Source organism: Pristiophorus japonicus, chromosome 2 (assembly GCF_044704955.1).
Source record: "Pristiophorus japonicus isolate sPriJap1 chromosome 2, sPriJap1.hap1, whole genome shotgun sequence".
NCBI classification, from domain to species: domain Eukaryota; kingdom Metazoa; phylum Chordata; class Chondrichthyes; family Pristiophoridae; genus Pristiophorus; species Pristiophorus japonicus.
In genome coordinates this window covers 318,871,515-318,890,826 of record NC_091978.1, presented here as the reverse complement: position 1 = coordinate 318,890,826, position 19,312 = coordinate 318,871,515, and the positions used below count along the sequence as shown (strand labels likewise).

The 19,312-nt window shown below is 45.3% G+C and overlaps 2 protein-coding genes across 2 annotated transcripts in view; one reads left to right on the top strand and one right to left on the bottom strand.

Moving 5' to 3' along the window:
• Positions 1–903: 903 nt before the first annotated feature.
• On the bottom strand, positions 904–12,458 carry bbs12 (Bardet-Biedl syndrome 12). Its single transcript, XM_070865293.1, has 2 exons — positions 12,177–12,458; positions 904–3,479 (listed from the first exon to the last, which is right to left on the bottom strand). Exons 1-2 carry the CDS (start codon positions 12,201–12,203, stop codon positions 1,344–1,346), a joined length of 2,163 nt encoding a protein of 720 aa, XP_070721394.1. The 5' UTR covers positions 12,204–12,458; the 3' UTR covers positions 904–1,343.
• A 171-nt stretch (positions 12,459–12,629) lies between these two features.
• cetn4 (centrin 4) overlaps positions 12,630–19,312 on the top strand; it is a 37,322-nt gene continuing 30,639 nt past the window's right edge. The window contains exon 1 of the mRNA XM_070865283.1: positions 12,630–12,795. Within this exon, the coding sequence (XP_070721384.1) occupies positions 12,793–12,795 (3 nt within the window). The 5' untranslated portion in view covers positions 12,630–12,792. The remainder of the gene's footprint in view (positions 12,796–19,312) is intronic.

Here is a 19,312-nt window from a genome sequence, read left to right as displayed (position 1 = left end):
CAAGCTGCAGGTCACCAAACAGACGTATTAACAGAACTAATCAGGCAAAGGAAAACAGGCCAGAACTTCTGCCCGGGAGGCAATTCGTGAGGGGGGTGGGATCCCAAGGTATGCAAGCTCCAAAGAGTTCCTACCTAAAATGGAAATCGGGGTCCTATGTCAAAAAACCACAATTTCCATATTAAATGGGTCTGAAATTGTCCGAAACAGATGCATACTTCAGGCACCCAGGTGTTTCTGGGGCAGTAAGGCTACCAACACCATTTTGAAGCCCTGTTAACACCAGATGGAGGGAGTGAAAAAAAAATGACTCAATGAAATTTTTTGGCGATTATGCATCTGGGAAGTACCTTGGAATATTTTCCTATGTTAAAGGTGCTATATAAATGCAAATTATTGTTGTTGTAAAGTTTGTATTATATTTGTTCATCAGCTATGTTTATAATTAGTAGAGAGACCATTTTAACAACATTATTCTGTGAATTTACAAGAAAAAAGAAAAACTTCCAAGGTTAGTGACATAATTTAGTTTATTTCCTAATCTTTGGAATCAATTACCAATCCCTTGCCCATCACCATTTGGTATTAAAGATCTTATCATCTGCAACCATCAATGGTTAAAAATAGTAATATATTATTTTGCATGTTATCCATCACCTCCCAACTACATGACAGTATGTACATCTGTAGAATTGTTGCCTTTCATATACACAGTCACTTTCTCACCCAAATCAACTCTTCCATTTAGAAGCAAGGAGAGGAGATCATTACTTTTAAAAGGAAGAATAAATTGTCGTCAATTTGTTGTCATCTGTACTGGTAAATAAATCTGTCAATTAAAACAAGTTGGCAAATTTATTGAGCTGTGCATTGTTTTATTAAAAAAAATATATACAACAGCAGCAAAAAAACCTTACAGCGTTGTTGAAACATCTCTTGTACAGTGGAGCAGATCACTCAATGAAACAAATATCTGCTTCCTTTAAAGGAAACACTATCAAAAGAATATCAGAGTCTTTGTGCACATGTACCATAGAATAATGCTGCAGTATGGTGTTCTTTGAAAAATGAATTCCAGCTGTCAATATTTTTATTATATCCAATTGTTAGTGTTTTATAACTACAAGTGCAGAGGTAGTAGCAACCCAATAACCAAACCACTTGCAGTGGATTCAGAGGCACCAAAACACTCCTGGAGTGTGCTGAGTGCCATTGGTGGCAAAGGCAAACTGTCCACCTTCATGACTTGGCTAAGCTGTTAACCTGCCTGTACAGACCTCCCTACATTCCATATTGGGGAAGGTCCTGGTCAAACTGCACTTTTGCTGATTTTGCTATTCACACTAAAGAAATGTTCCTTTCTTTAACTGTTCTTCAGCAGTTTTAGCTCTGCTGCCAGTGATGATTTCAGCATCCGCCTGCAGTACCAGTAACACCAGATTCAAAGCTCTGCGCCAAGCTTCTAGTTTGACTGTTACATTATCGTAGACCTTATAGTCAAAGCAGTCTTCATTCAGACTTCTACAGGAAGGCCTGCATGGTACACCAATAGTCACATGTTTCTCTGAAATGATAGGAAACACACCAACACCTTTTTGAAGACACTTTTGCACTTCTGACAAAGCATCTAGTGGTGTTCCATACATGCCAGTATTAAACATGGCAGTCACAAGGTACTCAGCCAAGCCATCAGCCAAGGACTGCAGGACTTGTGATTTGTACAATACTGCAGTGTCTGCAAGCCATGAAGAACAATGTACACCAATGCAACTTGATGCATTAATTCCTGGTTTTAAAGCATTTTTTTCTAATATTAGCTGTTTTAGATTGCAGATACATACAAGTTCAGTGGCTCCTGCACCAGGAAAGATTCGTCTCTCACTAAGGGCATGGTTTAGACGATATGCACAAGTCCAGAATTGGTCTGATATTGTCTGCAGCTTGCAACTTAAGGGGCTACAAAGCACTACTGTGATCACAGCAGTTTTAAAGCAGCTTATCTGCACAGCAACTCTTTCTCCCAAGTTTGGTATATTTCCATTTCCCGTTTTCCAGAAACAAAGATGTGCTCCAGTTCCCACACAATTCTCTTTTACTTGTGTAATGTAAGTTACAAGGATAGCTCCCACAGCCTCTGCAAACCTCTGAAATACAGGGTCTTTCACTTCTTGAATTATTAAAATATTTTCTTGCACACACTTATCCATTAAATGTGGAGATGTTATTCCCTTTACCAGAATTAAATTAATGTGAAATTTATGAAGTATATCCATTGCAGTATTTAACCACTCTTCTGCTAAACTTTTAGAAATGTCTTCAACAGTCTGAGTGACCATTTTAATATTTGAAATTCTATTGAACCCTGGATGATGGTACTTATCAGTCAAATCTCCATTAATAAATATGGTATGAAGTGGTAAAGTTGCCAAATGCTTGACAATTATAGACTGCTCTCCTGAGATTAATGTGATGAAACCAGGACTAACGCAGGAATAGTGCTCAGGCTGTCCTGGCAGAAAATACGTAACCAACTTACCAATTTCAAATTCTGGGAGAGTTCTGCAAGATGCATTATCTGCTAAAAAACCTCGAGTCTGAATTTTGTAGGCTTCTACTGCTAACATCATCATCCTCTGGTTTCCATGGCTCAGTGATAAAGCCAGTGCTGTAAAACTGGCATAATCAGCTGCAGTGGCAAAGGAATCCTCTTGAAAACTATTTGACAAAGTTTCTTGTTCTCTGTTTCTATCAGGATTCCTGAAGTGTCGGCTCAGATTTACTTTTGGTTTTGCTCGGTTGCATGCGTAGCTTGGTCGACCTTGGCCAGAAGAGGCATGAGCCATTGTACTACTTGCAAAAGACCACATAAAGGAGCCACTCTCATTGTTAGCACTGCAGCTTTTTGTGGAATCCGCTTTTATTGATGTACTTGACTGAAATCGAGTGTGTCCCTTTTCTAGTGAATACATTTCATTAATCAGATGGATAGGAGAGCTGGCTAAAGCACCTGATAATCTTTCAGGTTTACTTGTTTGTGGATTTTGTTTATACTGTGAGCTTTTTAAAATGCTATCAATGGATATCTGATGTGATTTTAGTACCTCAAAGCAATGTTCTAGTCCTTCATACATCACAGATACTATGGTAGGAATGGGAATATCTTGCTTTATACAATTCAGAACAGCTTTACTCCATGCCCCAGCAAGGAAAAGGAGGGTGGATGTTCCAGATTTGTATTGTTTGTAGTGGGCCTGTATTGCTTCATTCAACAGCTGTCCTACTGGACAATCCAACTGCAGATTCTCTAGAAGTCTGAATGCAGAGCAAATCACAGCTGTTTCACCAGTGTTGTCATCTACAATGAACTTGTAGCACTTTTTGGAGCCAAGCAATGTTCTGCCTGATGCAGCCATTGCAGAGATCTGCTCCAGGCCTAGGTGGGATTGCCGGTTTAGTAATCTGCACTGTATTCCAACAAACTGTAAATAGAAGAGAAAGTCAAAAATTATTAAATTTACAAAATTATGATTAAAGTGTAACTCTTTTCCTCACTCTGTTTAACAAAAAGGTATGAACCTGTGTCATGGGCATATTCACTGTAGTAGTACCATTATGCTCTAGGAAAAACTGCTCTTAAGCCAATCTACTTGAATACTCTAATACTCTTAAATTCATCATCTGAAATTGCATCCATCACCTGTGGTGGTCTTAACCTTCCAAGTATTTTGTCCTAATATTGTAGGTTTAACTAAAAACAAATTAAATTGCCTGTATAGCAATGTCCACAGCATTCAAAGCAAAACAGGGGAACTGCAGGCAATAATTCATAGCGAGGAACCAGACGTGAACAATAGTATAGTGGATTTGTTACTAGACTAGTAATCCAGAGGCCTAGACTAATGATTTGGAGAAGAGAGTTCAAATCCCACCATGGCAGCTAGGGAATTTAAATTGTTAATTAACTAAATCTGGAATAAAAAGCTAGTATCAGTAATGGTGACTGGATTGTCAGGAAAAACCTATCTGGTTCACTAATGTCCTTTAGGGAAGGAAATCTGCCATCCTCACCCTGTCTGGCCTATGTGTGACTCGAGACTCACAGCAAGGTGGTTGCTTAGCAATTCAGTTGTACCAAACCGCTTTAACACAGTCATTGTGGGAGCATCTTCACCTCACAGACTGCAGCAGTTCAAGGCGGCGGCTCACCACCACCTTCTCAAGGACAATTAGGGATGGGCAATGAATCCTGTCCTTGCCATGAATGAGTAAAATAAAAATGACTAAAGAATAGGACTGGCAGTTAAATATTGCAAGTTACAACATATTTAGAAATGATAAGGAAGAAAGGGATGGGGTAGCTGTGCTCATTGAGATAACTGAATAGCAGAAAAAAGGGACATAAAACAGAATCCATGAGGGTTGACGAGAAGGGATTGATCGCACTAATCGGGTTATTCTACAGACAACCTAAGAGTGGAAGAGAAGTGGAGAAATAAATATATAGGCAAATCTATGAAGTGAGTAAAAGGCATAAAGTAATAATCATGGGAGATTTCAACTTCCTCGATCTGGCCCTGAAAAAATCTCAAATTTCTCCATGATGATAAAAATTTAATTTTTTTAAAATAAAAATTACATTTAAAAGTATGATATTTTAGCTTCTATCTTAACCCCATGTGTATGTCCCAATCTTTATTTTGCTCTCTGTAATTTAAAAAAAATGAATTGATAATCAGTGTTTTATTTCCTGGTTTGCTGCGAGAATTCTTCAATGTGATTGGCTGCTTAGACAGCTTGATGACATCACTTCTGCTGTACGCTGCAGATTCCCTTTTTGACAGGGCTACAATTAAATCAAGATTTATTCTGCACACGCGTGAAAAAAACGATGTTTTTTACGTGACTGCTTTAGCCAGTACACCACCCGGTCTGCATTCAGGCATTTTTAAGGAGGCAGTTGCATGAGAGGACTGGAGTGCTGTGAGAGAACTTTAATTCTCAATGGAAAAATCGGAGCTGCAATATGCAACGTGGCTCAAGGACCAACAATTTCTCACAAGAGGAAGTGGAGGCACTAGTTACTGTAATTGAGGCCAGATGGCACAAGCTGGACAGCAGCAGAGGACACAAAGGTTTCACCAAAAGAAATGAAGAAACATGGGAACCAACTTACAGAAGATTGCTGTGCAATGGTGACCACCCGGAGGTCGAGAGGCCAGTGCATAAAATGGCAGGATCTTGGTCAAGTTGTTAGTGTAAGTAATATTTTCATTTATTCACTGGAATTGCAATTGTAAATAACCATCTGTATGTCCTACCCAGCAGAAAGACATTCTCTCTTAAAAAGTTATATTTTCATCTTTGCAGAGGAAGGTGGCACACAAGAGAGAGAACTTGAACAGAAGGAGGTCCATCAAATCTGCATCCACTGAACCCTTGGAAGACTGGGTTGCTGCTTTGATAGGTCCTGTCTGGAGAAAAGCAACTACCATTGCACAGGCTGGGCCCACACACGAGGGAAGGGGCAAGTCCTGCAAATTCCAGTCTGGCTTTGCTAAAAGTTAAGTGCTGCGCGGGCTAGCCATACTTCGGTTCATGGGGCTGTCTCCGTCAGCTACACTTCGGTTGATGCAATGTGCTATCATTCATCGCGGTCCTTCAAATGAGCCTGCTGCCTGTGCTGTGTGAGCCTACTCATGCCACCCTGTCCCCTCCTCTGCTGCTAACCATTTGTCTGTTTCGTTACATTTTGCAGAACTTGAGGCCAACCTCGACGAGGCTGAAGCCGATGCAGATGATGATTTACAGGCAGACGAGCCTGAAGAGGAGAACATCTTCCAATTCCTTCCAAACCAAGAGCATGGGGGTGAGGCAGGATGAAGCCCCCAATGTTGTACTCATTTTGGAGGAGATGCTGGTGCTGACCATTGAGGTGCCAGCCGCTTTCCTGAGTGGTACGAGTGTTGGGACATTCCATGGTTTCGCACAGTCCGAGGCTGCAGGGTCCAGTGGGGTGCAGCAACGCACATCCAGGGCACCACTGTCCGAGGCTGTTGCTCCCAGTAGGATGCAGTGAGCCACACCCAGGGTGAGGAGGGGAAGGAGAGCTCGACAGCGCTCTCCTGAGGTGCAGACTGTAACAGATGTGGTTCAGATGATGGCAATGAGTGCGGAGAGCATTGACCTTACGCAATCACTCCTGGACACCATCAGTGGGGTGGTGATGAGGTATTGGGACTGTCGGGAGAAGTAACAACACTCTCACGAGAAATGGGAACACTGTCCAGGCACATGAGGGAGGGAATGTCGCAGGTAGCTGAGACACTGGGCACGAGGGAGGGAATGTTGGAGTTAGCTATTGCAATAAGGGAATATACCCAGACCCCGCGGCTATTGACGGAATCAACTGCCACTCCCACTCCAATCCCCAGACCAGCATCTGAAGAGGCCCAAAGCCAGGCCTTCCACATTACCTCCTGGCCACGCCCCCCCATCAAGACGTGCGCAATACCAGAGATGCTCGAAAGAATAAGCTTGGTACCAACCAGAGAAACGCTGCGCCATCGCCTGCGGGCAGGGGTGAAGTCACCAAGTCCAAGCGCAGCGGATGGTCTTAGGATAAGGTGGAGGAGAGATGGGTGCAGCTTTTCTTTGCTGCTGTTGATACTGTTGTAACTGTTCTCAAATTGAAAGATTTTTGTAAGTGATGTAAATTTATAAGTTTAAAAGTTTGTAAGTGATCTTAACTGAAAACTTTAAAGTTTGATACAAGAATATTTTTATTAAAGTTAAGTACAAACAAGTGTTACAACTTTTGAATAAAATATATTTTAAATTATAACTGAATCATTTCCATTATTTGGTCCGTTATTAACACAACTTTTTGAACTAAAGACGAATAATCATTTCCATTATTTGTTCCATTAACACAACACAACATTATGGAACAGGTCCAAACAGTAATCATGCTCCATTTGGAATAATTGCCGCTGAGCCTTCAGGCAGCAAAGCTTTTACGGATGAGGTGCTGGCGTAAGGCTCGAGCAATTGCTAAAGGGGCACGACGGCCCGCCCTCCTCCGTCGCCGTGCTCTAGGTTCAGGTAGTTGCATGGCTTCCTCCTCCTCGTCATCTGCATGTTCCTCCTCATCATCAGCCACTCTCACCTCAGGTGGGTCTTCCACTACCGGCTGCTGCTGCCTCATGATGGCTTAAATTATGCAGCATGTAGCACACAACTATGAACTGACCAACAATCTCAGGGGAGTATTGCAAGTAGCCTCCGGAATGATCCAGGCATCGGAAATGCTGCTTCAAGATGCCAAAGGTCTTCTCTATTATGCTGTGATGTGCGACACGTTGTATTCCCGGTCAACTTCCGTCTGGGTTACGCATAGGGGCGTCATGAGCCAGGTGGCGAGGCCGTACCCTTTGTTTCACAGCAGCCAGCTCTGCCCTTCTGGCTGCTGCTGAAACATGGCAGATATAGCGCTCTTGCGTAGGATGAATGCATCACATGTGTTCCCAGGGTATCTTGCATCAACCGCCATGATGCAATGCATGTCATCACAGACAAGCTGCCCATTCACGGAGTGGAAGCCTTTTTTGTTCCTGTACATCTTGGAATCCTTCAAAAAGGTGCTTACAAGGCGATGTGGGTACAATCAATGCAGCCACAATCAATGCAGCCCTGTACCTTAGGGAAGCCAGCAATCCTGGAGAAGCCCACAGCCCTGTCACGCATTGCCTGGGCGGTCATGGGGAACTTTAGGTTGTCATTCCTCCGGACATATAGTGCAGCAGTCATCTGCCGAATGCAGATGTGTGTTGCACATTGAGAAATGGCACACACATCCCCAGTTGTGACCTGGAATGATCCAGATGCATAAAATGAAAGTGCAGCTGTACCCTTTACTTCAACTGACAAAGCAGTCCGCCAGAAGCTTCTAGAGTGCAAGTCTGCTTTTATTAATACACAGATCTTGGTTACAACTTATTATGGAAAAGCAGCCTTCTCATACAGTCTGCATCACTCAGGTGCAGGTATGAATGCCTGTCTCTAAGAGAAAAATTTGGCATTAGGGGTACCAGTGGGACAAGGGTTAAAGTGCTGGTTCCTGCACTGGCCCATAAGGAGGTAAAAGGCCTCTCTTCGGCCTTGTACCAGGGCTCCAGAAGTTATCAATTCAATAATATTCCGATAGGATACGATGTGAGAACCTAAACAGACATTGATATGACCTTGCGAAGAGGCTCGAGGCGGACTCACAGACAACAAGGAGGATCAGGAAAGAGAGTGCGAACGGCTGAATGCGATACTCCTCGAATAGTCATCAGGGTTATCATGGAATGATAAAAGGGGGGAATGAGAATGGATACAGAAGGATTGTAAATGTGGCAGAGGGATGGAAATAGGGAATCATGGGAAAATAGCTAAAGAAATGTCAAGATGTAGACAACTGTAGAATCGACAGAAAAAAAGGGGTTACCAAGAGTTGAGGTTGAGGTTAAACACGGGCCATGAGAAAGACGCAAGGCGGCACAAAGAAAGAAAGCAATCCTAGATAGGAGAAAAGTAATGGCTTTTACTGATAAGGAGGAAGGGAAACTAATTGGGTTCTTTACTGATAAGGGAAGACAGTACAGCGAAGCTATAACTAACCTGACCCTGACACCAGCCCTAATTGGGAGACTTTCTTGCCTGCCATTGGACATATTCGGGGGGGGGAGGCAGAAAGGGATTGGATAGACCAAGTGCTAATTAAATGTGTTCGGTTTTGAAAATGTATAACTGTTGTTGTGTCGCGCTGAAAAGAGGCTTGTCCGGGGGAAGGTAAACAGGCTCTGATTGAGAGTGTCCCTTTGTTTTGACAAGTCCCGGCCGGAGAATCTTCAATAAAGGTCCTTTACAGAAAAGGCAAGGTGTTCACGTCAGTGTATTCGCTGAAACAGATTGAGGGAAAAAGTATCCATATTAACATTTCGATATACCTGATGTGGGTAAGGCCTGCTGCCCATCATGCTACATGCTCTAAGGTTCCTCATGCGATGATGTCTAATCAATCTTCTCATCCGCAGCACAATCATGCAGAAGCCTTGTGCGAGGTATGGGATTGTCAATATTGCCCCCATAACTAAATTGTACCTTTGCAAGAAGCTCAAAACACTCAAACCTTCTTTTGTCTCTCTCCCCAAGGTCGACGCCCTAGTATGGACCACATCCTGGTCTGCACAATAGGCTTGCTTAAAGCGGGAAGCTAGGTATTCAATGAAGACATGTGGGGCAGAGTCGTCTAATGCAATTCTTTAATTTTTGATTTTTTTCAAAGTACCACTTCACCACAGGCGAACGTCTCCTCACCGGGCTCGCGAGTCGGCCGGCAGAATCACTCCGTCGCCCGGACACAGGGACTCACCGCCCGCCCGGGGCTTCTTTTGAATAGTTTAAGGGCTCTCATCCCTTCAGTTCGGCATCCACCCCATCCGGGCTTCTTTTGAAGCCGAGCTGGAACCCGTGTCTGGGCGGGGGAGCGATTCTGCCAGCCGATGCTCCGACCCTCGAGCCCGGTGAGGAGAGGTTCGGTGGTGGTTTGGTACTTTGGAAAAAAAACAAAAATTAAAGAATTGCATTAGACTTCCATTTTTTCCCTTTTGACTTTGAAAAAAATTAAGCTTCATGATGCATACTTGGCCTTCTTGACTCCCTACAAAACTGCCACTGTGCTGCAAATCCTATGTAATTCTATGATCTGTCCAGCCACAACTCAATGTTTGGAAGGACAAAGACTGCAATTATATTGCTAGTTTTTCCCATAGTTCACATAAAAAAGACTTGCATTTATATAGCATCTTTCACGACCTCAGGACATTCTAAAGCACATTACCACCAATGAAATACTTTGAAAGTATAGTCACTGTTGTAATATAGGAAACATGGCTGCAAATATGAGATAATGAACAAATAATTGTTTTTAGTGATGTTGATCGAGGCATAAATATTGGCCAGGACACCAGGCCAAAACACAGGACTCCCTTAATTTTCATCGAAATAGCATCATAGGATCGTTTACATCCACTTGAGTGTAGACAGGCCATCATCCGCAAGATGCCCTGGAGTGTCAACCTAGATTTTTTGTGCTCTAGTGTTTGAGTGAGACTTGAACCCACACCCTTTTGACAGGTGAGCACGTTATCCACCGAGCTACGGCTGAACAGACATGAAAGTTTCACAAATCATTATGCTTTACTGAAATCCTCGTGACAATGCTGAATGAGTGAAAACCTTTTACTAATTTATGTTTTCTAGCTGAATTCTCATTACTAAAGCTGTTGTGAATCTACAGTGAGAGGCGCTAATACATTTAGATTACAAAAAAAACACCATGTCATTAATATTTATACTGTAAAATCTGTCAGCATTTCTGAAAAAATATCTATCATTATGGTGATGGACAACAGCAAAATACCATTTATTCTGCCACTGATTCACTGAGGCGCATGAAAGCACGGGCCTTACATTAAGCATCCGTAAGACAAAAGGTCCTCCATCAACCTGCCCCCGCCGCACAGCACTGTCCCCCAGTCATCAAGATCCACGGCGCGGCCCTGGACACCGTGGACCATTTTCCATACTTTGGGAGCCTCTTATCAACAAGAGCAGACGTTGACGACGAGATTCAACACTGTCTCCAGTGTGGCCTTCGGCCACCTGAGGAAAAGTGTGTTCGAAGACTAGGCCCTCAAATCTGCCACCAAGCTCATGGTCTACAAGGCTGTCGTAATACCCACCCTCCTGTATGGCGCAGAGACATGGACCATGTACGGTAGACACCTCAAGTCACTGGAGAAATACCACCAATGTCTCCGTAAGATCTTGCAAATCCCCTGGGAGGACAGACGCACCAACGTTAGCATCCGTGACCAGGCCAACATCCTCAGCATTGAACCACTGAGCACACCTGATCAGCTCCGCTGGGCAGGCCAAATTGTTCGTATGCCAGACAAGAGACTCACAAAGCAAGCGCTCTACTTGGAACTCCTTCACGGCAAACGAGCCAAAGGTAGGCAGAGGAAACATTACAAGGACACCTCAAAGCCTCCCTGATAAAGTGCAACATCCCCACTGACACCTTGGAGTTCCTGGCCAAAGACCACCCTAAGTGGAGGAAGTGCATCCGGAAGGGCGCTGAGCACCTCGAGTCTCATCGCCGAGAGCATACAGAAATCAAGCGCAGGCAGCAGAAAGAGCGTGCGGCAAATCAGTCCCACCCACAGCTTCCCTCAACTATTGTCTATCCCACCTGTGACAGGGACTGTGGTTCTTGTATTCAGTCACCTAAGGACTCATTTTTAGAGTGGAAGCAAGTCTTCCTCGATTCAGAGGGGTGCCTATGATGATGATGATAGCTTGACCTTGTAACTCAAATGAAGAAATCACAAGTTAATTTGCTGGCTAAATATTCATTCAAAATAAAACCCGTAGAATTGATTGGTATTAAATGATAAGTAGTTTGATTTTTAACATGTCATAGCTAATGAGTTAACAGAAAGCGTGATTTTAGGATTCACATTTTATTATACTGTGATTTTATCTTTGGTTAAATTTCAGCCCTACGTTCCTGAATTTTGATCGTTTAATGCAGTGGGGACGGGGATGGCCTTCTTGTGGGGCTGCTCCTGGGCCTGGTTGAGGGTGAACGTAGCCCGCAGGGAGGCTTGCTCTGGCTGCCTGCCTCTCTTCCGCGGTCTTGCCAGTGCCCAGGTGGCCCTGGAAAGGAAACGAGCGTTGTCCACCGGTTCGCTTGGTGCCAGTGGTCACCACAAGAACAAAGTGTCTGCTAATAATACGATTTACTTTCGTAAGTTTTCCTTTTGTCTCAATTAGACTTTATATTTGGATTATTATATTAGTGGTGCCTCCTCATGAGGGGCACTGGCAGATTTGTTTTCCTGCTGCTGACACTGGGGCAGCCCAGAGTCACTCTGACGAAGAATCATCGACCCGAACCGTTAACTCTGCTTTCTCTCCACAGATGTTACCTAGCCCGCTGAGATTTCCAGTATTTTTTGTTTTTATTCCAGAGTCACTCTCACTGCTCAACTGAATTTGGCATCCTTAGCGGAACCCGCGCTTTCACCAAATGCAGGGAACAAGCCCCGTGCTGCAGCTAACGTTACCTGCGTATAGCCGGCCGCCTGCTCCATCTATTGTGCTACCACCAACACAAGCCCTTTGCTGAACTCAGGCAGTTAGTTGCCATGACATAAAACCGCCTTCTGCACGAGAGTTGCCATATTAAAAAACGGAAATGACGCATAAAAGCTTTTTATCCTCCAGTTAGTCTCCAAGTACTATTTTTTTTAAAACATGAAAAACTGCTACCAAACGATACATCTTATAGTTTTCTGTGTTTAATTTACCAGGCCCATTTATTTAAAAAAAAGTGTGGATCAACCCATGCGGGATGCGCGAGGCGGTAGTTTGAGCGGGTTGCTGCGATACGGAGCGCGCGGCTAGTCCCGCCGTCATGGGTCACGCCTACTCTCGCACATAATTGGTTTGGGAAGGTGCGTCATTGTCGTTTCAAAGCAGATCCTTGGTGCCGAATGGTCAGCTGAAGTGTCAGTTAAACCGGCGTCAGTGCGCCCGGCCCGGTTGTTGACGAGCGCGAGCGTGCAATGATTTGTCTGCAATAAGTGTTGGAGAGTTTGTTTACCTTGGAGAAAAAACACAGTCGGTGGAAGATTTCAGCGTTCGTTTGTTTTATACAGTTTGATTGCTTACCTTTGGACAATGGTAAGATTTTCTCTGAATAATTCCTTTTAAGCCGTTATTTATTGAGTGTAAAAATGTATTTTTAATTAATTTAATGCTTGTGTTTGGTTATTTCCCTGTCCTCCACTTTAATATCTCACATTTATAAAACAAATTGTGTGTGTAAGGTGCCCACGAAGCACCCCGCAGCGCGGGAAAATGTCTGTTGGGAAGGATTTGTGACTCCAATTAATCGCCCCTCGGCTTGTTCCCGACAAGCGGCGGCGTGCGTTATTTAGGGTGATTTACTTGCCAGGTACGACCACACGCAGTCACAACTTGTGAACATCGTTCTTCACTGGACGCAGTCTAGATGTAAGACGGCGTTTCTATTACAATAATATCACAATGATAAAGTTACTGCACTAAGTAGGTTCAACTGATATTTCTGGGCACTATTTAAAAAAATAACACGTACGCTTTCAACTTTTTAAAAAGTGTAATTATCTTGGCCAGCCATGATATGACATGATGGATGGGGTCTCTGATGGTCATCTTTTAAATCTGCAGGTTTAGGTTAAGCAGATTCAAAGTCAACATTTAGCTAGTTTTAATCGTCTTTTTAAAAGAAAAATCTGATTCATACTGTAAAGGGAAATAAATCATATCGCCAGTTAAAATATTTAACAAAATCCAGGATATTGGATATACTATATTATCCAATTTGCTCGTGACCCACCTCAGATCAAATAGGCATGTTAGATATCAGTTTCTGTCGAATGCTACCTGGCTTTTTTTAAGCAAGTTGAGGGCACTCCAACCATGTGCTATGAATCCCACCTCCAAAACTCTCAAATGCTCCAATGTGCATATATTGTCATTTATGCATGATGCTCCTCTCTTTTTCAATTTCAGAAATGCAGCGGTTTTAGGCTTTTGTTGAACTTAAATTATGCCAGACAGCTTGCTGCATTATTCATGTAACAGATTATAATTATTTTATTGGACCAATAATCAACAGAATGCAGTAGTTTGACATTTTTTTAAATCCGGAAATTAAAAAAAAAATGACCTTGAAGCTGCAGAGTTGTCTTAAAGACCCAACTAGTTCACTAATGTCCTTTTTAGGGAAGGAAACCTACCATCCTTACCCGGTCTGGCCTACATGTCGCTCTTAATTGCCCTCTGAAGTGGCCTAGCAAGCCACATAGTTATATTAAACTGCTAGAAAGCAAAGCAAGATCAAAGCAGACAGATTAATTGGCTGTGACCTCGGCATCAAATCAGAACACGGCAAAGGCACATACAAAGGCTTTTCCAGCCCAGTTGACCCTGAAAAATCCTCCTCCCTAACAGCTGGGGCTGGGTGCCAAAGTTGGGAGAGTTGTCCCATAGACTAGTCAAGGAACAACTTGACAAAATCATACTCGCAGAACAGCTAGCGTCTCAGACTCGATGCCTGCCTCTACCCAGCAGAGATGGAAGCACAGTGGTATACAGTCAAGGGAGCTAGGACAAACATGGGCAAGGAAACCTTCTGTTGATTACTACCTACTACCTTCCCTCAGTTGATGAAAGCCACTTGGAAGTGCCGAGTGGATGATCCTTCTTGCCCTATTGTTGACGCTACCACCATGACAGATGCTAATCTTCAGCCAATTCGATTTACTCCACATGACCTACGAACAGGAGTAGTCCATTCAACCCCTCGAGCCCGTTCATTCAATTCGATCATGGCTGATGTGTATTTTAACTCCATCTACCTGCCTTGGTTCTGTAACTCTTAATACCCTTGCCTAATAAAAATCTATCAATCTCTGTTTTTAAATGTTCACACACCTTTTTGGGGGAGAGAGTTCCAGGTTTTCACTTGCCTTTGTGTGAAGAAGTGCTCTCTGACATCACCACTCAATGGCCTAGTTCTAATTTTAATTTTAATTTCAAGAAACAATTGAGTGTACTGGACACAGCAAAGTCTACGGGCCCCAACAAAATTCTGACTGTAGACCTGTGTTCCAGAATTAGCCGCACCCCTAGCTAAGCTGTTCCAGTACAAATACAATACAGAATACAAGTATCTACCTGGCAATGTAAATAATTACTCAGGTATGTCCTATGCAAAAAAAGCAGGACAATATCCAATCCAGCTAATTACCACCCTATTAGCCTACTTTCAATGATCAACAAAGTGTTTGAAGGAGTCGTCAAAAATGTTTTCAAGCAGCATTTACTCACCAATAACCTGGTGCCAGAGCCATGAGCCACTCAGCTACAGATCTCATTTCAGCCTTGGTCCAAACATTGACACAAGCTGAATTCCAGAAGTACGGTGAGAGTGACCTTTACATTCGACTGAGCACGTCACCAAGGAGACCAAGTAAAACTGAAGTCAATGGGGGTCAGGGGAAAACTCCAGTGGCTGGAGTTATACCTAATACAAAAGATGGTTGTGCTTGGAGGCCAATTGTCGTAGCCCCAGGATACTTCTGCAACAGTTCCTCAGGGCAGTGTCCTTGGCACAACTATCTTTAGTTGTTTTATCGATGACCATCAGAAGGGCAGAGATCAGAAGTAGCATTGATGATTGCACTGTTCAGCAAGTCCTCAGATAATGAAGCAGTCCGTCTCTGCACACAGCAAGACCTGGAGAACATCGAGACTTGCACACAAGTAATAAGCCACATTTATGCCACACAAGTGCCAGGCAATGACCATCTCCAACAAAAGAGAGTCCATGACATTTAATTGGTATTACCATCGCTAAGTCTCCCACCATCAATGTCCTGAGGGTCACCATTTTGACCAGAAACTCAACTGGACTAGCCAAATAAATGCAGCGGCTACTACATTGTATCTGTGACGAGTGGTTCACATCTTGACTACCCAAAGGCTTTCCATCACCTACAAGGCATAAGTCAGGAGTGTGATAGAATACGCTCCAATTGCCAGGTTGGGTACAACTACAACACTCCAGAATCTCTGCACCATCCAGGAAATAATAATCTGCTTGATCAACACTTCACCCACCTGCCTAAATATCCACCATCGACATTTTCTTTAAGCATTCTTGGGATGTGGGCGTCGCTGGCAAGGCCAACATTTATTGCCCATCCCTAACTGCCCGTGAGAAGGAAGTGGTGAGCCACTTTCTTGAACCGCTGCAATCCGTGTGGTGAAGGTACTCCCTGATGTTAGGAAGCGAATTCCAGGATTTTGACCTGGCGACAATGAAGGAACGGCGATATATTTCCAAGAAAGCATGGTGTGCAACTTGGAGGGGGAACTTGCAGGTGATGGTGTTCCCATGCGCCTGCTGCCCTTGTCCTTCTAGGTTGTAGAGGTCGTGGGTTTGGGAGGTGCTGTCGAAGAAGCCTTGGCAAGTTACTGCAGTACATCTTGTAGATGGTACACAGTACAGTCATGGTGGTGCACTGGTGGTGGAGGGAGTGAATGTTTAAGGTGGTGGTTGGGTTGCCAATCCAGCAGGATGCTTTGTCCTGGATGGTGTCGAGCTTCTTGAGTGTTGTTGGAGCTGCACTCATCCAGGCAAGTGGAGAATATTCCATCACACTCCTGACTTGTGCCTTGTAGATAATGAAAAGGCTTTGGGGAGTTGGGAGGTGAGACACCATTGAATACCCAGCCTCTGACCTGCTCTTGTTGCCACGGTGTTTATGTGGCTAGTCCAGTTATGTTTCTGATCAATGGTGGCCCCGCAGGATGTTGATGATGGGGGATTTGGCGATGGTAATGCCTTTGAATGTCAAGGAGTGGTGATTAGACTCTCACTTGTTAGAAATATTCATTGCCTGGCACTTATGTGGCACGAATGTTACCTGCCACTTACCAACCTAGGCCTGAATGTTGTCCAGATCTTGTTGCATGCGGGCATGGACTGCTTCATTATCTGAGGGGTTGTGATTGGAACTGAACACTATGCAATTATCAACAAATGTCTCCACTGCTGACCTTATGATGGATGGAAGGTCGTTGATGAAGCAGCTGAAGATGGTTTGGTCTATGACACTGCCCTGAGGAACTCCTGCAGCGATGTCCTCAGACTGAATTGAGTGGCCTCCAACAACCACAACCATCTTCCTTTGTACTAGGTATGAATCCAGCCAGTGGAGAGTCTTTCCCCTGATTCCCATGTACTTCAATTTTACTAGGGCTCCTTGATGCCACAAATGCTGCTTTGATGTCCGGGGCAGTCACTCTCACCTCAGGAATTGTGCTCTTTTGTCCATGCTTGGACCAAGGCTGTAATGAAGTCTGGAGCCAAGTGGTCCTGGAGGAACTCAAACTGAGCATTGGTGAGCAGGTTATCGGTGAGTAAGTGCCGCTTGATAGCACTGTCGACGACACCTTCCATCAATTTGCTAATAATTGAGAGTAGATTGATGGGGTGGTAATTGGCCAGATTTGATTTTGTCCTACATTTTGTGGACAGAACATACCTGGGCAGTTTTCCACATTGTCAGGTAGATGCCAGTGTTGTACCTGTGCTGGAACAGCTTGGCTAAAGGCGAGGCTAGTTCTGGAACAGAAGTCTTCAGCACAACAGCAGGGATGATGATGGCGGCCCATAGCCTTTGCTGTATCTAGTGCGCTCAGCTGTTTCTTGATATCACATGGAGTGAATAGAATTGGCTGAAGACTGGTTTCCATGATGGTGAGGACCTCAGGAAGTGGCCGATATGGATCATCCAGTTGGAACTTCTGGTTGCTTTTGTAACTACTTTGAATAACTACTTTGCCTCAGTTTTTACTAAAGAAGATAATAAAATAGACACTTCATTAGAGATCTGCAAAGGAATATAGACAGGCTAAGTGAGAAGGCAAAAATTTGACAGATGGAGTACAATGTGGGAAAGTGTGAGGTTATCCACTTTGGCAGAAAAAATAAAAAAGTTAATTATTATTTAAACGGAGAAAAACTACAAATTGCTGCAGTACAGCGGGACCTTGCATGAAACACACAAAGTTAGTATGCAGGTACAGCAAGTAATCAGGAAGGCAAATGCAATGTTGGCCTTTATTGCAAGGGGGATAGAGTATAAAAGCAGATAAATCTTGCTACAATTGTACAGGGTATTGGTGAGGCCAGATCTAGAGTACTGCATACAGTTTTGGTCACCTTATTTAAGGAGGGATATACTTGCATTGGAGGCAGTTCAGAGAAGGTCCACTCAGTTGACTCCTGAGAGGAAGGGGTTGACTTATGAAGAAAGGTTGAGCAGGTTGGGCCTATACTCATTGGAGTTCAGAAGAATGAAAGGTGATCTTCTTGGGACATAAGATAATGAGGGAGCTCGACAGGGTAGATGCAGAGAGGAAGGGCCCAAGTTTCGGGCCGACGCCCATTTTTTGTGCCACAAAGTGCGCCTAAAAAAAACTTCCAGATTCTCCGGCTCCCTGCTGGTCCTCTTGAGCCGGGCGCGGCGCAGTACGAGCTGTAGGGGGCGGAGCCAGTTTTGGGCGCCTGGAGCTACTGCACATGCGCGCTATGTGCAGTAGCTCCAGGCGCCCAAAACTGTGTGGGAGGGGCCCGAAGCATGCAGCCCCTAGCCCTGACCGAATTGCCTCACTGGGGCTGCGTGCATAAGGCTCCTCCCACGCCCAGCTCCTACTTCCACCCGACCCGACTCGACCCCCGCCCCCGGACTGGACCCGACCCGCACTCCCCGCCCCCCCCCCACCCCCCAACCTGACCTCCCTCTCTCTTTTCCCCCCCTCCCCGAACCGAACCGACCGACCTCCCACCACCACCCCGACCCGACCCGCGCTCCAGACCCCGGCCCCTCTGGTGCTGGGGACGGGCCCTGGCCGAAGTCTTGGGCCCGGCTCGTTCAGCCTCCCCCCGCCCCCCACCCCTTCACCCCCCCCCCTTCTCCTCCCCCCACCCCCCTTCTCCTCCCCCCACCCCCCCCTTCTCCTCCCCCCACCCCCCCCTTCTCCTCCCCCACCACCCTCTTCTCCTTCCCCCCCTTCTCCTTCCCCCCCTTCTCCTTCCCCCCCCTTCTCCTTCCCACCCCTTCTCCCTTCTCCTCCCCCCACCCCCCCTTCTCCTCCCCCCACCCCCCCTTCTCCTCCCCCCACCCCCCTTCTCCTCCCCCTTCTCCTCCCCCCACCCCTCCTTCTCCTCCCCCCACCCCCCCCTTCTCCTCCCCCCACCCCCCCCTTCTCCTCCCCCCACCCCCTCTTCTCCTCCCCCCACCCCCCTTCTCCTCCCCCCACCCCCCTTCTCCTCCCCCCACCCCCCTTCTCCTTCCCCCCCTCTCCTTCCCCCCTTCTCCTTCCCCCCTTCTTCCCCCCTTCTCCTTCCCCCCTTCTCCTTCCCCCCTTCTCCTTCCCCCCTTCTCCTTCCCCCCTTCTCCTTCCCCCCTTCTCCTTCCCCCCTTCTCCTTCCCCCCTTCTCCTTCCCCCCCCTTCTCTCTCCCCCCCTTCTCTCTCCCCCCCTTCTCTCTCCCCCTTCTCTCTCCCCCCCTTCTCTCTCCCCCCCTTCTCTCTCCCCCTTTCTCTCTCCCCCCCTTCTCTCTCCCCCCCTTCTCTCTCCCCC